The 26,380-nt window shown below is 40.8% G+C and overlaps 1 protein-coding gene across 2 annotated transcripts in view; it reads right to left on the bottom strand.

The window, feature by feature from the left end:
- The window catches only part of tm9sf4 (transmembrane 9 superfamily protein member 4), a 34,545-nt gene that overhangs the window by 2,526 nt on the left and 5,639 nt on the right, over window positions 1-26,380 (bottom strand). For both annotated transcript variants that reach the window (XM_042098698.1, XM_042098699.1), the window contains exons 4-17: window positions 23,410-23,578; window positions 21,948-22,089; window positions 21,575-21,698; window positions 20,808-20,926; window positions 18,524-18,635; window positions 18,122-18,192; window positions 16,669-16,801; window positions 13,760-13,841; window positions 13,432-13,507; window positions 12,709-12,792; window positions 12,335-12,510; window positions 6,236-6,299; window positions 2,673-2,792; window positions 1,993-2,082 (exon numbers count right to left, since the gene is read on the bottom strand). In XM_042098698.1, coding sequence (XP_041954632.1) covers window positions 1,993-2,082; window positions 2,673-2,792; window positions 6,236-6,299; window positions 12,335-12,510; window positions 12,709-12,792; window positions 13,432-13,507; window positions 13,760-13,841; window positions 16,669-16,801; window positions 18,122-18,192; window positions 18,524-18,635; window positions 20,808-20,926; window positions 21,575-21,698; window positions 21,948-22,089; window positions 23,410-23,578 — 1,562 coding nt within the window. The remainder of the gene's footprint in view (window positions 1-1,992; window positions 2,083-2,672; window positions 2,793-6,235; window positions 6,300-12,334; window positions 12,511-12,708; window positions 12,793-13,431; window positions 13,508-13,759; window positions 13,842-16,668; window positions 16,802-18,121; window positions 18,193-18,523; window positions 18,636-20,807; window positions 20,927-21,574; window positions 21,699-21,947; window positions 22,090-23,409; window positions 23,579-26,380) is intronic.

Raw genomic sequence — 26,380 nt, forward strand, 5'->3', positions numbered from 1 at the left:
TGGTGATGTGCATAGATATATATACTGTCAGTATATATAGCTATGTGTAATGAGTAGGTGTAATTAATTGAGTAATTAGCCTCCCTTCAGCCTGACGGTTTTAGGCTAGTCGCTAGTGAATAAAAGTTGTGCATAGTGCATAAGGATATGTGGATGCAATTAATTATGTTTTCTATGTAATTAGATAAAATAAATGTTCAAAAAACTAACAAGTCGAAGACAATCTTTCTGGGATCAAGTGTTGACGTGACCTGAGCTAGCAGGATAGTTACCAAGGAACTATTTCCAGATGTAAAAGTTTGCCATGGTTGCGTAGCCTATTTGCGTGAGCGCAAAGTGGTTCTCTCTCTCTCTCTCTCTCTCTCTCTCTCTCTCTCTCTCTCTCTCTCTCTCTCCTCTCTCTCTCTCTCTCTCTCTCTCTCTCTCTCTCTCTCTCTCTCTCTCTCTCTCTCTCTCTCTCTCTCTCTCTCTCTCTCTCTCTCTCTCTCTCGAGCCTGTCAGTTCGACTGGCGACCCACAGTTAGATAAGCAGGTTCCCCCGAGCAGTCTGCATTGCTACACTGAGGGCTTCTCTGTCTGCTGATGTTTTGCTCAAAGGTCCAGGCGGTCCACATATAGCCTTCATGCCATTTCAGCTGAAAACACTTTTCATTTGTTAGCCTACTTAATAAACGTAATGTTAATCTCAAGCCACTCTAAGAAATGGCCGTAGGCCTACTTTTACAGTACAGCACAGCAAAATCTATTCAAATTGCAGTCCGAGGGATATTGTCCATAAAACGTTGTTAAACTTAGCCTATAGGCTAGGATACATGATCACATATTTGGAGATGATTTGAAGTGGGCTCATATGCTTCCATAACGTATTGATGTAAGAAAGAAAAAATGTGGTAACTGATAGTCCTGTTGCAGATGGTTATTACGCATAATAGTTTAAGCAACAATAGCAATAGCTTGTCACTAATAACGACACAAATAAACTAATGAATGTTCATTTAATGAAGTTTCACCATTGTACAGTTTTCCTACATGTATTCATGTTCCAACACAAGCCTACATGTATCCATCATGTTCCAACAGAATAAGTACATGTTGCACCAATTCTGGGCACATGTTGGATACGTGTAGGTTCATGTAGGCTGCTTATAAAAAGGCAATTATTCTGATACATGTAAGTAAGGCGGGTGGTATGACGTTCGGTTGGTCGATCGGTTGGTTGATCAGATGGACGGTCGGAAGGTTTTAGGCACGATTCCCGCGCCATACGTGTGTGTGTGTGTGTGTGTGTATGTCTGCGTCTGCATGAGGCTATGTTCAATTCAACTCAGTAGTTGATTCGTCCGGTCAATAGCACCGCATTCACGCCACTTCATAATTATATTAACGTCATCAGGCAGGCTGTAAAAGTGTATGCGGGAATTTCTCGCATTATGATGGCTAGAGTTGCGGGACTTAAACAAATTATGCGCAATACCCGCAATCCCGCAGTGAAATTTAAGCCCTAAAAAGTCATAAGACCTTTGGAAATGCAGATTTATGGAAAGGGATTTGCTCTTTCGCGAGTGTGGGCCAAACACATGCATATTACACAGAATGCAGCAGCCCCTGTGATTGCATTAACATCACCGAACAACTGGGTGTGAATAACAATGCGCTGAAACTGAACAAAAGAAGGGGCAGCCGTGGCCTACTGATTAACGCTTCAGACTTGTAACCGGAGGGTTGCCGGTTCGAACCCCGACCAGTAGGCACGGCTGAAGTGCCCTTGAGCAAGGCACCTAACCCTTCACTGCTCTCCGAGCGCCGCTGTTGTTGCAGGCAGCTCACTGTGCCGGGATTAGTGTGTGCTTCACCTCACTGTTCGCTGAGTGTGTTTCACTAATATACGGATTAGGATAAATGCAGACACCAAATTTCCCTCACAGGATCAAAAGAGTATATATACTTATACTTCAGAGATCATCGGGTGAAATGCCACTACTGGATGCTTACCTTATTCACAAAGTAAAAGACGGCGTAGACCAGCACATAGAAGGCAGAGCCTCCTGACACCAGAAAGGTCCTCCACCACCATCGATAGTCCTGTAGGGACACAGGTCAGAGTTGAACACACACAGGGACAACCACGTGAGGACACACAGAGGAGGGGCAGGGTGGTAAATATCAACGATTTTAGAGCGGAGCAAGATCAAGGCCTGTTACAAACTTCTTTATTTCCAACTTTTTTTCTGGCCAGTGATCCATCTTGTGCATAGCGCTCTAGACTCTCTAGAAAGCGAAATATATATAAACAAGCTAGAAATATAGAAACAAGCTTGGGAGCTTGGGAGATAAGGGAGGATGTGCTGCTGCTTCATGAGTAGTTTAAGTATTAAAGGGGTACAGTTAAACTTTGGTGCTTTGGATATTTGGGCTAAGCAAAAAAATCTCTCAAGGCGAAGGAGGAGACGTTCTGTGGCATTCGGGAGCAAAAAAACACACTCAATGAATCACATGCGCACGCGCGCACACACACACATGCACGCACAGAAACACACACACACACACAAACACACAGACACATAAACAAACACACACAGAAACACAAACACAGCAACACACACACAGAAACACACACACACACACAGAAACACACACACACAGAAACACAAACACACAAAGGCCCACCTCACCTCAGCACACAGTTGAAAGTAGACCATGACTATACTGATCTGTGAGCAGGACACCACCAGGATGATGAAGACCAGGAAGAGGAACCCAAACAGGTAATAAAACTGGTTCTCCCAAATGGCCTGGAAGAGATGGGAGCACACAGGTTAGAATGCGACTGGCACATTACGCACCAGGCTGTTCACTAGACTAGTGCCAGGCTTAGTGTAACATTACCCTCTTTAATGGTTTAATTTGAATTGTTCCATATTAAGACATTACGCGTGATAGCATATCTAGGGATGTCCCGATCCGATATTTGGATCGGATCGGCCGCTGATATTAGCGAAAAATGCATATCAATATGGGATCGGCCTGCACGGGAAAATCCCGATCCGGACTCCCGATCCAGTTTGTTTTTAAAACTCCGGTCCGTGCACACTGATGTAGGTAAACCATTCCAGTTTTTTTCAGCTTTTCCCCCCAAATCCGGTCCGCGTTTTTCAGCACACCTAGCGACCTGTCCAGCATCCCACTTGTCTGTGCATGTCCCACTAAGAATTTAAAGTTATCGAGCAAACATTTCATGTCACAGTTGAATTAATATAGCCTAATGTTAACCGTGAGTGTCCGCGAGACCCTCTTACATTATTAAGGCTCTTATGCATGCATCCTTGAATTTCCCCTGGGGATCAATAAAGTGTCTGTGTCTGTGTCTGTGTCTGTGTCTGTGTCTGTGTCTGTGTCTGTGTCTGTGTCTGTGTCTGTGTCTGTGTCTGTGTCTGTGTCTGTGTCTGTGTCTGTGTCTGTCTTGCTGCTGACAGCTTTGCCTGTCTAACGAATGTTATCTCCGCGATTTAAGATTGTTTGTGTAATGTATGGGCACAGCACGCACTTTAATTTCCCTATTTTTACAATCGGCTAGCCTAACAAACGCATTTTATTTCAAAAAGCAACCTGGTCAATCGCTAACAACTAAGTGCACCTAGGCCTACAACTCTACACATCCAAAAGGGTAGAAGCTTACAGTAGGCAATCATAACTTTTTTTACCGTTTAGTCTGTGCATCGGCGCAGCCTACGACGATGTGAATTAGTGACAGCTGTTGTCACGGTAAACTTAAGCTCCTGTCTCTAAATAGCAAGTAGGCCTATCTACACTATGTTGCTTGATTTTCTGTAATAAATGCAGCCTGTAGCCTAGGTTATTTCAGCAAATCCAGACCAGTTGTGGCATCAGTTTCGCTTTTAAAACGCAACAGTGAGAGGCTTTTTAGCGCAGTCTCACTTATCATTGATGAGCACAGGAGCAGGCTGACCCTGAGCATGTTGATCACCTTTGTGAAGAAGAATCTCCCCATCATGCTCAGACTGCAGCCAGGGCAAACAGTAGAAATTGAAGGGAGTGTGGAAATGGAGATGGAGCAGTAAAGTGTGGAGGAGATAGCAATACTGTAGAAGGCGTGACAGTTATTTGGGTTGTTATACCCAATTCAGTGTGTGTGTGGTAATTTGACTATTTTCTACTCAGGTTGTGTGTGTGTTGCTTTTATATATAATTTTATATTGTTTACAATATTGTTTACACTGATGGCTTTTTTAAGCCTTGGTTTACACTCTTGAGCAGAGCACTGATGCTAATTCAGTTTGTGTGGTTAATTGACTATTTATTTTCTACTTAGCTTTGTGTGTTTTGCTTTTTTTATACAGTTTACAATATTGTTTGCACTGATGGCTTTTTAAGCCTTGGTTTACACTCTTGTTCAAGAGCAGAGCACTGATGCCAATTCAGGCCTAGTCCACACGTACCAAACCAATCTTTTTTTCCTCCGTCTTCCCTGGAACCGTATCAAGAATATTTGCGTCCAAACGGATCCATCTCAACACGTTACTTCATACCCCAGGCCTATAAGTGGCACTGTACAGAAATTGACCAAAGTTTGTGCTTTACAAACAGACAGAATAGGCTATGACGAAATGGCTAGTGCAAGAAAACCAGAATTGTTTGTGTGGACTGATGGTGAACTGTCAACTGTAAAACTAATAAACTTTATTTTACGGTTTTTGAAGGGTGCAGTCCCGTCCTTTATTTGGCTAACGCAGGTAGGCCTACTAATCACCTTTACTTTCTTTGGTTGTAGGATAGTCTGTGATTCACATTAGTTTTGGCTATCACCGCAATTAGGCTACTAAACGCAAGGCTTACCCAAGTTCTAGGCTATTCTGTCGCCACATTTATAATATTGCTATAAAACCTTCGTTAGTAACAGTCAATACTTTTGCCTGCATCAAATCGTGCATTCGCATTCAGTGTGCTACCATCGGCTTAACGTGAGTTCTAAGCGTCTTTGTATGCTTATGTCTGATTTCACTCGACTGTGAATGCATGTATATATGTTGTAAGACATGTAAAATAAACGAATGACACTGGCACTACGCACAAATTAATGTAGCCTAAACTTACACCGCACTTTCCTAATAACTTAAGTTCTCTCACGTCACTGACAGTAGCTAGAATGCATAAAAAAAACACCAGGAAAAACAGTGTTCAGTCCACCAAGTCATAAGCTATCGGCGCTGCGCAGCACCAGTTGTGATATTTATCTTACGGAGTGTAATCGTAGGTAATGTCATGTATTAGTATAGTACTAGTATATTCTTAGGCAATACTATAAGTGCAAGTCCAGGGCAGCTGAGGTGTGGCGATGACATCATCGATACGCAAGCAGGATGTGCGGTTTCGCTGTCTAAACGAATTCAAACGGGCTACGGTTTCAGATTTTTCCACTCTGGGACCAGGTTTCAGAAAAGTGCGGTTTCGGGCAGTGCGTTTACAGGATTCGTTTGGACGCTCGGCCAAGACGAAGCAAAACCACTGCGTTTAACCTAAAAAGCGTCTCCGTGTGGACAGGCCCTCAGTTTGTGTGGTTAATTGACTATTTATTATTTTGTGTTTATTTAACCCTGTTAAGAATAAACAGGTCAGCTTCTCATTACCAACCATTGTGAATTATTCAAACTAACCTAATTAAGTTGGCTAGTTGTTCTTAAGAGTAAAACCCTTTTCAACATGAGTATAACAACAAAATAAGTAAATATCTTTAATCTTTAATACATGCTTGGATCGGCCGGTATCGGTCGATGCTAAAAGCTACAATATCGGTATCGGATCGGAAGTGCAAAAAGCTGGATCGGGACATCCCTAATATCAACAGTCATTGTGCATATATTTGCTATAAAACTGCAACAATTAATTGATTAATTGATTAGTTGTCAAGTACTCAATTAAAAATCACCAACTATTTTGGTAGTTGGGTAACCAGTTTGTGTAATTCTAACAGATATCTTTGGGATGTAGTCAAAACAAGGGATGTGGGGGATTTAATTTTTGACATTTTCTGTCATTTTATCAATCAACCAACTGATTGATAAATCAATTAAAAGAATCAACAGATTAATTGACTTGTTAGCTGCAGCCCGAATTTGCACATATTGTTCTAATGCAATAACCAAGTACACAAAAGTAGTTCCATCCTCCATCCAGAAAACTTCAGAAAAGGTGGAGTGAGGTGCGGTGGCTGACTTACACTGAAGATGAAGAACAGCTCGATGAACATGGCCCCAAACGGTAGGATTCCGGCCATCAGGATCCTACAGGGTAACGAACACGCATGATCACAGTACCCAAAACATAAATATATATGGTCTGTAGCAGGCCTTCTCAATCACCAGCAGCTCAAGATTATCTTACTGGTTAAAGGAGACGTTCGGTGTGATATTGACCTAAAATAATTCCGTGGATATGCATGAATTCCAGTTGCTGCTACTGGAAGCAACTTGAATCCATGCATTTCCACAGAATTATTTTTGGAATCTGATCCCCTGTTCATTCGTACTCGTCCCTCGACTTATCGTGACTAAATTCAAGAAGGCGAACGGTAAACTTCCTGAACTGTCTGTATAAACCGTCTTGTAAATAAACTACCAGTGCTTTTTCAAAGTTCTCAATGTCTTGTTTTAAATGTCAAGGCCCTCGGAAGTCTACCAATGAAGTGTGGAGCTACTTTGAGCCTCGTAAATGGTGTAAAACAGTGATTTATTTGCATGGCTAGACCGATGCCCGAGACACTCCCATTAAAAACCTGTTGGTAGCATTGGCTAACTAGCGCCAGATTTCGGAGTGCAGGGGACAAGCCAAGATGAGCTATGAGACAGAAGTTCACACTCGGTATCATGTTTCAACACACTTTAGGTCAATATCACACCGAACTTCTCCTTAAATACGTATTAAAGTAGGATTTGAAAGAAAGACTTAGTGCCTGCACTGTAGCACTTTTCTCAGTGGTGGTTAAAGTGCACAATGTTATTGTTCCTATTACTCCTAAGTACTAATGATGAGTGCAAATGATCCACTCCAATTATCAGATTTACCACTGCATACAGGTTAAATGTATACTATGCAGGTTCTGTAGAGTTCCCCCTCGAGTTGCGATATATTTAGATTTTAGTCTGCCATTGTAAATAGCCTACTTCTCGTGGCGTGTTCCCCCTGTACACAATGAAAAACTATCTCCAAAGAGCTATACTGTCCTACAAAGGCATAAGGCAGTAACTGACGGAGTTAAAAAAAAAAAAAAAATACTTCAAAGTTTTTTGTTTTGTCTACACAAATATATTATAGGTAAAGCAATGAAAATCTGATGACTTGTTGCCCTGATGAAGAAATGTGTGTATATACACACTACAGAGAAGAAGTAGACCTGCTGGCTAAATGGTGCAAAGACAACAACCTCCTGCTAAATGTCAGCAAGACCAAGGAGAGTGTTGTCAACTTTCAGAGAGGCCACAAACAACTGCCACCACTGTCCATCGACAGAGATGCTGTGGAGAGAGTGAGCAGCACAAAATTTCTGGGGGTGCACATCAGCGACGACCTCTCCTGGACCACCAACACAGCATCACTGGCGAAGAAAGCCCAGCAGCGCCTCTACTTCTTGCGCAAATTGAAGAAGGCAAGTGCCACGCCTCCTGTCATGACTACATTCTACAGAGGGACCATCGAGAGCATCGTCTCCAGCAGCATCACAGTGTGGGGCGGAAGCTGCACAGATCAGAACAGGAAGACCCTCCAGCGCACTGTTAACACAGCTAAGAGGATCATTGGAGCACCACTCCCCTCCCTGCAGGACATTTACACCACCCGCCTCACCCGCAAAGCACTAATGATTTTCAAGGATACAACCCACCCTGCACACGAACTGTTCAGCCTCCTGCCCTCTGGAAAGCGGTACAGGAGCCTCCGCTCCCGCACCACCAGACTGGCAAGTAGCTTCATCCACCAAGCAATCAGGATGCTGAACACTCTACCCACTCTCCCATCACTGACAGCCCCCCCCACCCACCAGCCAGCCAGGAACCTAGGAAACTAGGATCCTGTCTACCCTAACCCCCCCCAACACCGCCCTGTGGAACTGCACTGTGACTGCGCAGCCTAACGTGTTGCTGCTTCACATCAAGCCTGATATACTTGAAATCACTGCATACTGCATATCAATGTAAATATACAGGTCACACAAGCACAAGTTTAAACTTCATGTAACTGTTAAGACTATATAAATATACAACACAACTACCTCTATTTTTTTTATATATATGTCCTATATTTCTATTTTGATACATACATGTTCTATATTTCAGTCTTGCACTTTAATTTAATGTTTATTGTCTATGGCTATGTCTATAGTATGTCTATGTCTGTATTTAAAGCATGTCTATGTCTGCATGGGAAAGTAAGAAACGAAATTTCAATTCTTTGTATGACCAGTGCATGTAAAGAAATTGACAATAAAAGCCGACTTGACTTGATATAAAAAAAGTTGACCTTTGACCCTTATTTGTCAGATACTGTACTCTGTCTTTGTATTATGTACTAAAAATAAGGAGTCGTGCAAAGGCAAAAGGCAGTAACTGACATATAATCAATATTTGCTGGCAAAGGCAGAGTACGGTAACTGAAGTTGTGCATTGAAGATCAAAGCCAAAGAACGGTAACTGCAGTTGCGGCTTTCTGCCATTGTTGCTTTTATGGTTTGGGGAGTTACAGTGAATACAACCCTCTTTTTTTTCGAACAAACAGTCAAATTGAGTAGAGATATTTATCCACATGATAAAGGAAGTCTTTAATATTTGTCGACTAAAAATGCAGTTACTGCCTTTTGCCTTTGTAGGGCAGAAGATGTCAGTATGATGTCTTCAGGCCACTATTCTTGAAGTTGCATGGCTGGTTCTCTCGTTAGCGACTCCCAATGGCTGTGCTGTTTGGCTATGCTAGGTGAACAATTCCCCTATTACTATTATTCCCTATTTTTATTATTATTATTATTATTATTATTATTATTATTAAGTTTGTTTACCATCAAATAAAAATAAAAATAAGGTCATGGAAAATCTTGCATAGTGTACCTTTAACTCATTGAATGCCAAGCTGTTTTCGGAAGCTTTGTCCTAGAGTGCCAGCAATATAGACCATTGTTGATGATTTTTGTACAGCCACATCATATTCTGTGTTATAGGAACACATACAATGGCTCGTTTAAAAGTTGACACTTTAAGCTCTCAGTGGGTGCAAACCGTGTATTTTTACACGCCTCTGTTCCTGAGAAATCCCAAGCTAAACAGTGGCTAGTTTTCATCAAAATCGCTGTTTTTTTTTCTAGAAATGGAGATATAACGTCTTTCATGAAATATGAAGTGTTGCCTGTAAACTTTCCGGGAAGTGATCAGCGAGACCTGGCGAGACTGCCACCTAGTGATAGACCCACGAAAATGGCCTGGTTTTGAGATGACGTGCATGCGTCACTGATTCAACCCAAAGCGCCAACCGAGTTATGATAAAATGTCCAGATAAAATGTCCAGATTGTGCGTTTTCGATAGTCATATCGTAATTTAAAAGAAAAAGCTAAAAACGTAATATTACGTTTTTGGCACTCAACGCATGGGAAGGTGGCACTCAATGAGTTAACAAAATAAAATAGGCTGAAAAATACTTTAGTTAAAATTAATTATTATTATCTTTACACATAGGATTTCAAAACAACTCCTATCTCACTGGAATGCGGAGTTACAACTGTACTTTGTCCACCCTATTATGTCACAAACTTAGAAACTCAACTGATGTTCCCACTGCCAACATCTCCTTGGATTTTTTTTTTTTTTTTTCCATTTTTGAAATGTATTTCTAGTAAATCAAAATGCATTTCATTATTTAGGGAATTAATTATACTGCCATTATACTGCCAATAATTAGGCTACCAATGCTTAAATTAAAATAATTTTAGTCATGTGATGGAAAGGAATCTAGCCCAAAAAGAAACATAAGCAGAGCAAGTGTCTCGCTTTAAATGAAAAGGAGAAGAGCTATTTAAACTGTAACCCTATGTATCATTAGGCGTATGCCTATAAATCACTGATGCTGTTGTAGTGCGAGCATCTTTTTTGTTGTGCGGCTCTTGAGTGGTGTGGTGTTCTTCCGGCTCTTCATGCTGAACTGGTTAGCCAGCCCTGACTTTGATTAGCAAGCTCAGTGATTGGTTTAAGGCTATACATACATCAAAACATGTTTAAGGCTGCACATACATCAAAACATGTTTAAGGCTGCACATACCTCAAAACATGTTTAGTCAGTAGGACAAAAGATACAAAAAAGTCGCCAGCTTTCTCAGCACATGACACTTAGTCATCATGTCTTCAGATGGCTGTGCCCATTAGAAGCTTTCACTCAACTGAGCCTGACAGACTGAATACCATGAGATGCTGTTAAAGCTGTAATCAACTTATTCAGCTACCTGTAATTGTTTCTACCTAGTTAATTGTTCAAATTCAAAACATCAAATTAGCCATTACTCTATTCCATGTTGCACTTATACAAGCCCAAAACAGAAAAAGTTGGGATGTTGTGTAAAATGTGAATAAAAACAGAATGTAATAATCTGCAACTTTCTTAAACTCATATTTCGTTGCAAAAAGGACACAGACAACATATCAACTGTTGAAAATGACAAATTTGACCATTTCATGGAAAATTTATGTTAATTTCGAATTTGATACCAGCAACATGTTTTAAAAAAAAGTTGGGACGGGGCTAACAAAATGCTAGAAAAGTTGTGTAATGATAAAGAAAACAAAAGGAGGAATATTTCACAACTAATCAAGGTAACTGGCAACACGATTGGATATGAAAAAGAGCATCCCAGAGAGGCAGGGTCCCTTAGAAGTAAAGATGTAGGGCTATTCTTCACTCTGTGTAAACCTGTGTGCACAAATGATGAAACAATGTATTTTTAATGTTTCTTAAGATGCAATTGTGAAGTATTTGGGGAGTTCATCATCTACAGGACATAATATTATTAAAACATTCAGAGAATCCAGAGAAATCTTAGCAAACAAGGGAAAGAGCTGAAAAACAAATTGGATGGCCATGGTCTTTTGGACCTCAGATGGCACTGCATCAACACCAGACCCGTTTCCAGACCTGTCATTGTTGGGGCTCAGGAAAACCTCTGATAAATAGTGTCTATGTGCACAATATGATACTCAATTCAAAAACTGCAGCCAAGATTGTAACAGTCAAAACAGCCAACATTGTATTGATACATGATACAGAAAATACCACCATCTTATCTGGGCCTAAAATGGACTGAGGTAACATGGAAAAAGGTCCTGTGTTTATACCAATCAAAATTTGCCATTCTTTAAAAAAAATCATGGACTCATCTGGGCTAAAGAGGAGAGGGCCTATTCAAGTATCCAACATATTCAACTTGTTTTAGTGTTCAGTTCAAAACCCAACATCTATGATGGTGTGGAGGAGCATTAGTGCCTACAGCATGGTCATCTTGCACATTTGGCAAAGCACAATCAATTCTGAATGATGTATACAGGTTTTGAGCAACATATACTCCCATCCAGGCAATGTATTTTCCAGGGAAGACCTTGAATATTTCAGGAAAACAATGGCAAAAAAAATTCTGCACATATTTAAATAGTATTTCTCCACAGAGGAAGAGTCCAGGTGCTGAAATGGCCTGTCTGCAGTCCAGATTTGTCAAATTAGGTGCATAATGGAATGACTAAGAATACCCCATGCTGTTGAGCAACTGAAATCATATATCCGGACGACGGGGAGTAATGGGACAACATTTCACTCTCAAAACTCTAGTAACTGGTCTCCTCAGTTCCTAAACATTTACAATATTTTGTTCATTGAAGAGTTGAAGCAGCACAGTGGTAAACATGCTCCTGTCCCAACTTTTTTTGAAACATGTTGCTGGCATCAAATTCAAATTTAACATATATTTTCCATGAAATAGTCCACATTTTCATTTTCAACATTTGATATATTGTCTGTCCTTTTTGCTGATAAATATTGGTTTACGAGACTTGTATAATATCACATTCTGTTTTTATTTGCATTTTACAAAATGTCCCAACTTTTTCTGTTTTGGGGTTGTACATCACACTGACAAAGTACCATCTCAGAAAGAAAGAGGGAACAACTTCCATGTTACTCTACACAAATCAATGACTACATATGTATATCTATATATTTCTAATAATATAATATCTATATACTTATATACAGTCATTGACACAAACAAAGTTGAATTTGTACAGGCAAGACACTTACCCTACAAACTTGTTCATGTACCAGCGCTGCTCGGGCACCTGTCGCGGGATCTGATTGGTGCGCACCGGGTTATCATAGGGCTGCTTGCGGAAGCCGAAGTAGTAGCCCAGGTAGACAAGCGGCATGGAGATGCCGAACCACATGCATAGCAGAGCCAGCATGGTTGTGAAGGGCACCTGTGGGAGTTCACCAGCAGCCATGAAAATATGCCCATGGAAACAAAATCAGATGGGTACGAGACAGGTACATGCGGAAAACATACATCTGTACACTGACAACAAAAAAACAACATAAAAAAACACATACATAAAGAACAAGCAAGAAAAAAAATGAAAAAAGCAATCACACATAGTGGACATACAAAGCATACTCACCGCTCCTGAAGAGTGCTCTCCCCAGATAAAGCAATTTAGCACAAAGCAGATACTGAAAACCACACCAGGGTAGAGAGTGGCCGTCTGCGTAGAGTAGAAACAACAACAGTCTACATCACTCAAATGTAGCCATAAGAGTCAACCCAGCGAGTTATAGTGTATTTAGAGCATGCAATCTAGAATTGTGGATTTCCCATATGCCTGCTCATAACATTAAATAACGGTAACAAATAAATGTAGAGTCATATCATGTGGAGTTTATTTTTGGAAAGAAGCCGTGTAATAAGCGGGACAATGTATAGAAGGACGGTCATTATCGGAAAATAAGTCCTACATACATTATCCCTTATCTCTCTCTCTAACTTTAGACATAAATAAATCAGATCCAGAACATATTTTTAACCTCACTCATGTCCACACACAGTTGGGTATTTCTAAAAACAAATAGTTTTCCTCCTTCGAATATTAAAATAATTCCATATAAATAAATATTATAATTTTGTGTGGCAGAAAGGCCAAAATGTATAAAATAATCTGAGTCATCACTACTACAGAGCACATACACTTTATAATACATTGCATTTTGAGGGTAATATGGTACAGGATCCCTCCAAACATTAACCTTTCACTCCTCTAATTGTAGTCACCCTATATTGAGAAGTGGAGTAGTTCTGGAGGAAGTTTGTGTAAGAGAACCAGAAGGGGACATTCAGAAAGACTCACACAGAATGCTCCCTTCCTCCACCGGTGGCCCTTCAGTGTGCGGTAAAGTCTGCCAGCAAAGTATCCACCAAACAACCTGCACAAGACACAGCCAATCAAATCCTTTAACAAATCATTCAAGAGATTAGCAATGATAACACAAGTTACAGAGACGTCCGGAGGATACATACAGAAGTACACTAAAAAACAGAATACACAAAAACAAAATCGATCAGACACAAGATTTAAATTAATACCCATGCACATGACTAGTCCTGCGGCCTATGTATATTGTGGTGTGTGCGTGTGAGTTGGGTGCATGTGAGCTGGGTGCGTGTGAGCTGCTTACCCCATGAACATAAAGAGGAAACAGGCTGTGGTCATCAAAGCGCCTCGGCTGGAGGGAGACAGCATTCCCAGCATGGCCACAACTATAAAAACAAACAAATCAAGGAAATATGTTTGTTTTTTAGCAGACACTTTTGTCCAAAGCAACTTACAATGCAAACACAAATATCCCTAAGACATGCAGAAATCCAACCAGAAAGAGTAGTCTCATCAGTTGGGAAAGGCAGGTAAAATTGAGTATCATCCACAAAACAGTGATAGGCAATTACGTGGGATAGTAGATAAATAGTGTAAATGGAGAACAAAAGGGGCCCCCAGTACTGATCCCTGAGGTACACCTGTGGTGAAGTCGTGAGACCATCCTTTGAGGCAGGATGCAAACCAATTAAGAGCTTTCCCTGAAATCCCTAGCTTAGATAGCGTAGAGGGGAGAATGTTTTATTTCACTGTGTCTGCAGATAAGTCAAAAAAGGCTGCAGATACATCAAGCACAATGTAAACCTGATGACTGAGCAGAGGCTTAATTACTTTCAAAGCTTCAGTCACAGAGAAGAGTAGTTTTGGTAGAATGACTGTTCTTGAAACCAGACTGCTTAGGGTCTAGCAGGTTGTTCCGTAAAGAACCTTTGACAAGTGTCTGCCTGTAAAATAGTGGGCATGATGGACTGCAGAAAAGTGGATGGAATGGGATCCAGCAGGCATGAAAATATATGAAATATCTGCACCATCTACTGTGCTCCTTGCTGATGTACTACTTTATAGCTGCCTATTTCAAGGACTCAAAGGGGGATCTTTGCAAATACAAATATCCCTATTAATAGTATATCTGAGAGACATTCTACATCATCATATTGCCATAATAAGAGATAATTCAGCAGACATTTTCCCATAAATGAATGAAAAACCCTGTTACCCTGTAAACCGAGACATCTATAAAGATAGGTTACAGGTTACAGTTTGCGTAAGAGATTAGCAAAACTGGTTGTGTGGCATTCCACTACAAATCTGTGCAAAATATTGGCTCAAGGGAATTGCAGGGTTACAGAGCAATACTGAAACTTTTCCTTTAACACACATTCTACAGGTTAAATGCTACAAAAGGTAGAGAACAGAATCCCAGAGAGCTCATGGTGTTCACCGCTCCTTCCAAACTCTTAAAGCAACATGCTGATTTGCTAGAATGAATTACATCTTGGTCCAAGCTGGGATGTTTGTTTCCCATGTATAGAGCCAGGACTGTGCACAACACTAGAGTTTTGAGCTGATTAGAGAATGGCAAGAGCACGATGAGCAATTTGCTGAATTTGACAAAAACTGTACATGATTAGAATCCCGGACTGCACCTTTAATTGTCATATAGAAACTTGGTGGGCATGTAACCCCATATGGATAGCATGGAACCATCGTTTTTCGTGTTGATCTGTAGCCCCCCCCCCGCTGGACTGCACCCCCCAAAAGGAGGGTAGGGCAGACACAGTTTTCTGTGAATATCTCGAGAACCATAAGGTTTAGGAGGACCATTTTTTTTTGTATGTTGATCTCAAGGGGCCATGTCAACCCATTCCATAACCACTCATTTCATGTATAGCGCCACCTAGTTAAACACAAAAAAGTAAAAATGAGGTGTTGTAATGGCAGGTATCTGTGACCTAACATAGTCAAAACTGCACGAAATTGGAAGTGTAGGATCATTCTGACACCCTCTGAATGCACGCCAAGTTTCGTGGAATTCCGTTCATGGGGGGCCACACAATAAATTAATTTATGTTACTATACACCAACTGGCCTGTAGGTGGCCGGAGACAGTTTTCTGTGAATATCTCGAGAACCGTAGGGCCTAGGAGGTCCACCTTTTTTTTGTATGTTGGTCTTAAGGGGGCATGTCAACCCATCCCATTACCACTTATTTCATGTATAGCGCCACCTAGTTAAAAATTAAAAAGCAAAAAATTAGGTGTTTTCATCACAATATCTCTGGCTGACATGGTCAAAACTGCACGAAATTGAAAGTGTAGGATCATTATGACACCCTCCGAATGCATGCCAAGTTTTGTGGACTTTCGTTCATGGGGGGCCTTACAATAAAATAATTTATGTGTACATTTAGTGACCGTACACCAACAAGGATTCCCGGGACACTGAAAGACCGGGGTACACGAAACTTGGTGGGCATGTAACCCCACATGGATAGCATGGAACCATCGTTTTTTTGTTTTGATCTGTAGCCCCCCCGCTGTACTGGACCCCCCGAAAGGAGGGTAGGGCAGACACAGTTTTCTGTGAATATTTTGAGAACCGTAGGGCCTAGGATGACTAATTTTTTCGGTATGTTTGCCTCCAGGGGTCATGTTAACCCATTCCATGTGCACACATGTGCATAAACAGATACACACGCACACACATTCACAATAATCATACGTATGACACATACTTACACAGTAGACATAGGTATGCATGCATGCACATGGACAAACACACATACGCAGGCAAACACACAAGCACGCACACACACACACACCCACACACATAAACATAAACGTGTGCACGCACACATGCACACAATTCAAGAATTTCTCAGAATTATGAACAGGCAAGATGGGGGTGGGGTTGTATAAAATGAATTTTACATGTGAAATCTATGAACTAATCATGTTTTGGTACTTGTTGTCTAGCAGATACCAGTGAGAATTGAGTGTGGATAATGCATAAGACAGTTAGAATCATATAGGCCTTTCAGCGTGATTTATTTTTGTGGAAAAAATGTGCTGGACTGGGCGGCGGTCATATTTTGTACCGCTCTGCGGTACATCTAGTTTCTATAATATCAAATGGACACTACATAGCTTTTTTTTCCTTCATGTGCTTTGTACATGTGAAAAAGAGTAGGGTTAAAAGAGTAGTAGAACTCACAGATCACAATAAGGATCATGCAGAAAAGCTGGATGCCAGACCCCAGCAGAGAGCTGAGGATCATGGGATACTGAGGTGGGCGGAACACATCGCCATGGACATTCTTCCAGCCTGACTCCTCCATGGTGTCCTCCTGTGAGATAGTGGAGGACAAAGCAGAGAGAGAGAGAAAGAAAGAAGGAAAGAATGAGAAAAGGAGAGAGAAAGAAAGAAAGAGAAACACAATTGAATATAAAAGAGGGAAGAAATAAAATAGACTTTCTCCGAACAATATAATGACTGTGATATCTGTCTTTTGTTGCTTTATTTCAGCGCTATTATTTTACTTGTTAAAGGAGAATTCCGGTGTGATATTGACCTAAAGTGTGTTGAAACATGATACCGAGTGTGAACGTATGTCTCATAGGCCATCTCGGCTTGTCCCCTGCACTCCAAAATCTGGCGCTAGTTAGCCGATGCTACCAACAGCTTTTTCAATGGTGGTGCTTTGGCATCGGGCTAGCCATGCAAATAAATCACTGTTTTACACCATTTACGAGGCTCAATGTATCTCCACACTTCATTGGTAGACTTCCGAGGGCCCTGACATTTAAAACGAGACATTGAGAACTTTGAAAAAGCATTGGTAGTTTACTTACAAGACGATTTATACAGACAGTATCTTCACGAAGTTCAGCGTTTGCAGCCATCTTGAATTTAGTCACGATAAGTCGAGCGAAGAGTAAGAATGAACAGATATGATAAGGGATCAGATTCCAAAAAAAATTCTGTGGAAATGCATGGATTCCAGTTTCTTCCAGTAGCAGCAACTGGAATCCATGCATTTCCACGGAATTATTTTTGGAATCTGATCCCTTATCATACCTGTTCATTCTTACTCGTCGCTCGATTTATCGTGACTAAATTCAAGATGGCTGCAAACGCTAAATTTCGTGAAGATACTGTCTGTATAAATCGTCTTGTTAGTAAACTACCAGTGCTGTTTCAAAGTTCTCAATGTCTCGTTTTAATGTTGTCGTAAATGGTGTAAAACAGTGATTTATTTGCATGGTTAGCCCGATGCCGAAGCACCACCATTGAAAAAGCTGTTGGTAGCATCGGCTAACTAGCGCCAGATTTTGGAGTGCAGGGGACAAGCCGAGATGGGCTATGAGACATACGTTCACACTCGGTATCATGTTTCAACACACTTTAGGTCAATATCACACCGGAATTCTCCTTTAACATAAAAACAAAAATGTACACGAGTGTATAAAATACACAGAATATTTTAAACAACCTTTTCACCGTTCCTCATTAAAAGTGGTAGTGATGAGTGACAGCACAGGCTTAAGTGCTTTTGGTGCCTTAATAAAGCGCTATAACATTATAAAATGCAGGTTGCTATTGTTATAACAGTAGCAGCCTGATTTGTTGAACTGAGCTGCAGATCACAGATAGAGGAGTAGCTTACAATGTCATCCTCCCTGTTGTAGTTTGCGATGTCCTTCCTCAGGGTCCTGATGATGATCATGCTCAGGATGCCTGGGGGTTAAATGTAAAGCAGACAGGATCAGTATAAGTGAATGAATGAAAGTACTTTGCTGCTTGTTGTCCAAAGTTGAAATAAAATGTTGTGGTAACACAATATATGCAAAATAAGCCTATTTAATATGTTTTCAATTAATTCATTAATTTACCATATTTTCCTACGGACATTCTGTCCATTTATATTATACAACACGTGAAACCATCCAATTTTCGGCTGTAGCCGGCGAACGTAAACCCTGAAGGGAATTTGTGGCCTTGAAAATGTCTCTTCTGTTGTAGAAGCTAACAGCAGGAGAGATCTCTGCTGTTGCCCTAGCCCACCCACCTGACAGGAAGAAGACCACCACCACAGAGTTGACTATGGAGAACCAGTGGATCTGCACGTCGCTCATGGTGAGGTAGGTGTCCCAGCGGGAAGCCCATTTCACCTCGCTCTCCTGCGTGGGAAGAAGATCAGACAGAGGCAAGATGAGGTGATACAAATTCTCATTATTTATCTCTCTGCTTTTGGAATGCCCTGCCTATTGGTTTCTCGGAGTTATCTATTATGGCAATTGACAGAATTGGGCAGCCGTGGCCTACTGGTTAGCGCTTCGGACTTGTAACCAGAGGGTTGCTGGTTCGAACCCCGACCAGTAGGAACGGCTGAAGTGCCCTTGAGCAAGGCACACAACCCCTCACTGCTCCCCGAGCGCCACTGTTGTAGCAGGCAGCTCACTGCGCCGGGATTAGTGTGTGCTTCACCTCACTGTGTTCACTGTGTGCTGAATGTGTTTCACTAATTCACGGATTGGGATAAATGCAGAGACCAAATTTCCCTCACGGGATCAAAAGAGTATATATACTTAGAATCTCTGTAGCTAGAACTGAGAGGTGCAAGTAACCAAATTAAAAAATTCAAAATTACATTATTGTGTTTTCAAGAAAGACAAGCTTTCAAATGGTGCCTATATCAAGAATATTGATCAACACATTACAGAGATGAGGGCATTCAATGTGTTCTGATTGTATGTTTCTCTTTAAGTCAGCAGTGGAGATATATGCCTGTAAAGTTTACTACCAGTGGGACGCTACCCGTCCCTTTGTTTGGGCACCGCTATACCTATGATTGTGTCAATGAATTTGCATTCACTGTCAAAAACTTTATGTTATGTCTGCTGGCATTTGGGCTTTTAAAAAGCTTCAAAAAAAAGCTTTAAGCTGCGCTTAAAAGTCTAGCTAGAGAATAGCATTCTGGCCAAAGTAATCTAATCTATTAGCTGTAACATTAGTAATTTATCAGGTCTCGCATCCGTTGATGACTGAAATAATAGTGGACTTGATACATGGATATATCTTTAAAGGTAAACTATGCAGTATTGGCAATTTCCTTACTATTTTTTTTCGGTTTTTGCTTATTTTTCACATGCTCTGTCATGACGAATGTCTAAGAAACTACATCGCTACCTTTTTCTAGCCGGTGCCTGGCGTGTATGTGTATTTGAATGCAGTAAAGCAATTCGTTACACTCGTTATACTTCCTGACACTGAGGCCGTCGGCCTGCCGGCCCACAGTTGCAAGGGTGGTTTTTCCGCTCACAGGCGCTAGGGGGAAGCAAGACGGCCACCATTCACCCGAAAAAAGTCATATAACCATTCCAATGACTCTGAAGCTGGTAAATGAAGGTAAATGAAGGTAAATTAAGCTAAAAACCTGCATAGTGTGCCTTTAAGTGGACTATAAAAGTGGACAGTAAAAATTTGAGAATTTTTGATAGACGACAGTCTATGATTATCATCAATAAACTGTGTTGGGTCAGCTGGCAAGCGAAGTGATGCTAGACCACATGCAATAAATTAGCGGGGTAAGCCCATTTCATTACAAGGCTTAGGGCTGGGACGGTAACAGCATTACTGCAATAGCGCCTTCACGTGACGCCTACCGCGGGTCTGAGCTCGTCACCATCATCATCTCAAAAAATAGAAAAATAAAATACAAAAAAAATCCATGAAACATTGGCCTGCACATGTGTGCACATAGTGTTTAATGTTGTGACGTGTAATGTGAGGAACCATCTTGACATGGATTCAAGGTTTTCGAAACAAAACTTATCAACAAAAGATGAAGCAAACCAGACCTTTCGCATGTGTGTTGGGGAGCGCAATGTTCCAACGTTACATTTGTTTAGATGTGAGAGTAGGGGAGAACTGGCACAATCTTAACACTTTTCTATTCTCTCCGTTCAAACTCGATTTACACAAAGACGTTAAGACTTGAAAGCTGTGAAATTTGGCCAGAAAGGAGTCATACTGTACATGTTTACTCCATGAAAGTTGAAACAGACTTAAAAAATATGTTCTAGTTTGTTAAGAATTTAACTTAGCAGTGACATGTATCCTAGGGCCTACCTTTGTTACAACTTGACTCTACCGGTCTACCTGTCTGCCTTAACCCTGCCCAACCCTGTTCTGGGAGTGCCGCAGGATATAGAGGTATGTTCCACCCTGTCTTTGTGCTCTAAGCGGCTTGACAAGAGGATGTGGGCAGAACGAGGGGAATGAGTGTGCTGTGGGAAGAGTGCAATAGTGTCACACTGTGCCACGCCACACGGTGTTGCACTGCACCGTACCTCCCAGTGCACGGAGTAGGTGAACAGGATGCTGTTCTCCTTGGCTGGGTCAATCTCCTGAGGGACCGAGCCACTGGCTTCAGGAAGGACACATGTTCCCTTGTCATCTGCCTTCAGGTCTGAGAGAGGGAAAGGAATTGTAAGGGTAATAATGCAGCAGAAAACTAATCAAGAAGAAATAGAACATGTATTACAATGTAATATGTAATTGTTTAATATATGTAATGTGCAATTGTTTAATACAATGTATGTAATAGATAGATAACATAAAATGACAACTACAAGATTATTGTCATAATGAAATAATATGTAATAATGAAGTATAACTGAAAGTACATGAGGGTCATTCCACGTCAGTTCAACCAGGGCCCACGCACTTAGGTCTCAAAAAATTCTGAAAAAATTACCAGGTGTACCTATGTTACCCAGGAGACACACTGTAAAATGACTCTTATGTAAGATCAATACTTTCCAAGATACAGGCAGTTTTACAGGGGGGGGGGGGGGAGCCTCCTACATGGTTTAGTTCTTGCGCTGTGGGCTTGTGAACTTTGACAAAAAAAAGAGCCCGAACAAAATCGACACCCCCCTCCCCCTGTAAAACTGGCTGTATCTTGGAAAGTATTGATCTTACATAAGAGTAATTTTACAGTGTGTCTCCTGGGTAACATAGGTACACCTGGTAATTTTTTCAGAATTTTTTGAGCCCTAAGTGCGTGGGCCCTGGTTGAATTGACGTGGAATGACCCATGAGTAAAAGAGCTCACCATCTGTCCTAACACTCTGAGGGACCACCTCAAAGCGCACTACTCTGAAGTTGTCCTCCTCCTCTCCCTCCACCTTCTCTCTGTGGTAGTACAGGATGAAGGAGAGGTGGTTGTGCAAGTAGAACTGCGGAATGGGTGAGGAAACAGAACAAACAGAGGAACAGGTCACATGAAGTTACTGATCAACAGAGCTAGCAGCTAGTCAAACAATGGAAGGATTTCAAGTAGTGCAGTGTGCTTAGTCATCAATCAACAAACGGTGACAATAGCAATGAAAAAAAAAATACAAAAATAAATCTGTTCAGCAATGACAGTTTAGTTGGACTGGATGTGACCACATCACAGCCACTGTACACATGAGAGAATGCACTACCTTGTTATTCTCTGTGAATCCCAGTCTGTAGCCATGCTCAAACTGAACATCTTTCACCAGGTCTTTCTTCTCCTCCTCTCCCCCTGCCTCTCGGTTAGGGTAGTACTCCAGACGGGTGGCTACCGGCAGGTTATCTGCAATCCTGATGTGACAAAGCAAAGGGTCAATTAACCAATCAAGAGCATAAAATAATTCAATCCCTGGAGTCAAAATCATCTTACAGTAGAGAACTAGGTTAGTGTCTTTATACTAAAAACAATACCAAATAGATTTTACATTCAGATATTTCATACATATTTCATTCATATTTTTTTTTTAACTGTTATATTAAATCTACTATCAATATCTCATTGCTCCTACGAATAATACATTTAAATGTTAAAACAGCTTGCCATGCATGCACACACAATGGTAGGCTAAAGCTCCGCTTTCTAGTTTATCCAGTGTAGGCGGTTTGCCATAAGGTATGTTAAAACCGCTTGCCATAGAACTGCCAGGTCATGGACAACGGCATTTGCAAGCAAGCTAATCTAACAGGGACTCTACTTTTTTAAGTTAATTCAGTGTGTTCCCAGATGCTTCAAGAAATGTAATGTCTTAACCCATAACACGCAATAGTGTTGAACATGTTAGGCTACATGTCGGTGTTGAAGTGTTTAGATTCCCAGCGCTAGCCATTTTAACAGCAACTATGGCTATGCACTAACACCAGTCAGCTGAGTTTAATTAGCGATAATGTACGGAGATGGTTTCGTAGCCTCTTTGAGAGCTCATTGACATCAGGTATGTAACCTACATATATTTATGTTTTTGCCAGCTAACTTTTAACATGATCTTCAAATTCATTGTGATGCTATATGGGCCTCATGCACATGAAAGATTAATATCATGCCATTATGTTGTTTAGAACACACCGTAAAATACAGTTTTCACCTTACAACTTTGCTGATAACATTTCAAATAAATGCCAGTTAGCGCATTAGCAAGGATATTTTGTAACATATAAGCTACTGTTGATGTTGTTTCATAGCCTTTTGCTTGTGTGTAGTTAGGCCCACTGCTAGATTTTGACAGGAGCTCGCGATATCGCTTTAAAGTAAGCTACTTGGGCTCATGCAAGCTGTCAAACACTGTCCACTCGCCTATGTGGTGCACCCCTCTGGTTTATACAGTGTTTATGTTAGCTAACTGTACTGTATATGGATGTGTTGCTATCAGAGCAAGACGTTAGAGATGGCGCATGACATGCAGTGATGCCTCGTATAAAAAAAATTAAAAAAAACGCTATTTATTAAGCACCGAAATGAGGCACTGAAATCCACATTGTTATTCGATGCAGTTACTACCGTTTGCGTCGGCACCGGTGCCATATTAGAACCGTGTTTCGGTGCCCAACCCTAATCCAAATGCATATTGAGTCTGTGTGCACAAGCTCTGGTTGGGGCTCTGACAGGACACTCACAGGTGGACGTAGTACTCCTCCTGAATCCGCTCGGCCACCAGCTTGCTCTCCTCCACAGTCATCTTCGACGGCAGGTCTGGCTTGCCACATACCAGCTCACACTTGCGGTCATGGTTCATGAGCACCGAGTAGGGCGTGTTCACGATGCGGTCTCCACGCAGGACCTCCCCTGTTCAGCAGGAGCAGAGAGACTCATGTCAAGACAGTTTGAGATAGTCTTAACCAAAGATTCTAGAGCGGAGCTCTGTTCTAGAATCTTTGGTCTTAACTGCACTTGTACTTTGCATGGCTCCAGTACTATCATCACCACCACCCACCCCCATTATGGAAAGAAAATGCTGTCCTAACTCCTAATAGTGATTCTGGATTGAAATAAAACACTGCCTATCAAACCTAAGTGTTAGACCGTTTTGTTTTTCTTTATGTACAGTGATAATAACATTATGTACAGTGATAATAACATTATGATAATAACATTATGTTATTATCTCTATAGATAAGACAGAACAACATTGTAGCAACAGTTTTCCTGTGTATTAGCCGCATTGTGTATAAGCCGCAGGACAGTGTTGTATGCATGCAAGTTAAAAGAAACAAAACCATATTAATACCATATTAACTGGCCCCGTGTATTAACCTCATAGCTGAAGAAATTCTGCAAAATCAATGTATAAGCCGCCCCACGGCTAATAGTTTGGAAATTACGGTAGAGTTGAAGATGAAGTGAGGACTAATAGTATACTTTAATATTAATTACACATTCATGAACAACAGACAGAGTAATACTAAACAGATGAGTCATTGCCCTGAAACGCTTTCCTCTATGTGAAATGAGATAAATGACAAATAGAGGGTCTTTACAGACACAACATTTCAAACACTGGAACACTGCATTTTGATTTCTCTATTTAATCTACAACCCCAAAACAGAAAAAATTGGGACATTGTGTAAAATGTGAATAAAAACAGAATGTAATAATCTGCAAATCTCTTAAACTCATATTTAATTGCAAAAAGGACACAGACAACATATCAAATGTTGAAAATGCCAAATTTGACTAGTTCATGGAAAATATGTGTTAATTTCGACTTTGATACCAGCAACATGTTTCAAAAAAAGTTAGGACGGGGTAACAAAATGCTGGAAAAGTTGTGTAATGATAAAGAAAACAAAACAAAAGGAAGAATGTTTCACAACTAGGGTAAGTGGCAACACGATTGGGTATGAAAAAGAGCATGCCAGAGAGGTAGGGTTAGAAAAGATGTAGGGGTATTCATCACTCTGCGTAAACTTGTGCGCACAAATGATGAAACAATGTCATTTTAATGCTTCTTAAGATGAAATTGTGACGTATTTGGAGAGTTAATTATCTACAGGACATAATATCATTAAAACATTCAGAGAATCCAGAGAAATCTTTGCAAACAAGGGATAGAGCTGAAAAACACATTGGATGGCCATGGTCTTTTGGACCTCACATGGCACTGCATCAACACCAGACCTGTTTCCAGACCTGTCATTGTATGGGCTCAGGAAAACCTCTGATAACCATTGTCTATGTGCACAGTTTGATACTCAATTCAAAAACTGCAGCCAAAATTGTAACAGCTAAAATTGTATTGAGACATGATACAGAAAATACCACCCTCTTATCTGGGCCAGAGCTTGTTTAAAATGGACAGAGTTTACGTGGAAAAAGGTCCTGTGGTTAGACCAATCAAGTTTGCCATTCTTTTTGGAAATCATGGACTCATCTGGGCTAAAGAGGAGAGGGCCTATCCAAGTATCCAACCTATCCAACCTGTTTTAGTGCTCGGTTCCAAACCCAACATCTATGACTGTGTGGAGGAGCATTAGTGCCTACAGTATGGGCATCTTGCACATTTGGCAAAGCACAATCAATTCTGAATGATGTACTGTATACAGGTTTTGAGCAACATATACTGCCATCCAGACAATGTCTTTTCCAGGGACTACCTTGAATACTTCAGGTAAACAATGCCAAAATTAATTCTACACATATTTAAATAGTATTTCTCCATAGAGGAAGAGTCCAGGTGCTAAGATGGACTGTCTGCAGTCCATATTTGTCAAATTAGGTGCATAATGGAATGAAAAACATGACACAGTTGAGCAACTGAAATCCTATATCGGGGAGTAATGGGACAACATTTCATTCTCAAAGCTGTAGCAAATGGTCTCCTCAGTTGACAAACATTTACAGAACTATGTTAAATAAAGAGGTAAAGCAGCACAGTGGTAAACATGCTCCCATCCAGGCTTGGAATTTCACCATTCTGGGGGCAAGGCCACTTGGCCTTCAGTTGGGCATATTTGGTGGGGGGCACAAAGGCCACATGTCAGGGCACCAAGGCCAAAGTTAACTATACAGTAGTAGGCTATAAAAATGATCAAAGTTGTATTTAGCCTATTCACTGCAGTAGACCTGCATCACTGTATGAAACATTACAAAAACATGAAACATGACATTACATAGCACTGTAAATCATCTGATCATCTAATATTTACAGATATCTAGGCTATATATAACATTTATTTTATATTTGGCCTGTTATGAAACCATGTATTGAACAATTTAAGCACAGCTCAGCTTTAAGAAACTCAAATAGCCTAGATGCATGCTTAGCATTTTGTGATCATTAAGGCTACTTTCACAAACTCAGCTGTCCTCTGATTTACCAATATCTACATGTAGGCGATATTTGTAACATTTATTTTGTATTTGGCCCGTTATGAAATCATGTGGAACAATTTAAACACATTGTAAAACTTAAAGCCCAAATTTGGAGACATCCATGTATGTCGAACTTTACTGCAAATTCAAAACTGGATTACTCTGGAACGGCTAACTGTACAGGGGACTGCTTTACACCTTTGTGTTCGGTAAGGTCTCCTGTTTATTCTGATATATGGTTTGTCATGTGTTAAAAGAAGGGTTCGTAATCGTAA

This window comes from Alosa sapidissima, chromosome 7, assembly GCF_018492685.1.
Source record: "Alosa sapidissima isolate fAloSap1 chromosome 7, fAloSap1.pri, whole genome shotgun sequence".
Taxonomy (NCBI): domain Eukaryota; kingdom Metazoa; phylum Chordata; class Actinopteri; order Clupeiformes; family Clupeidae; genus Alosa; species Alosa sapidissima.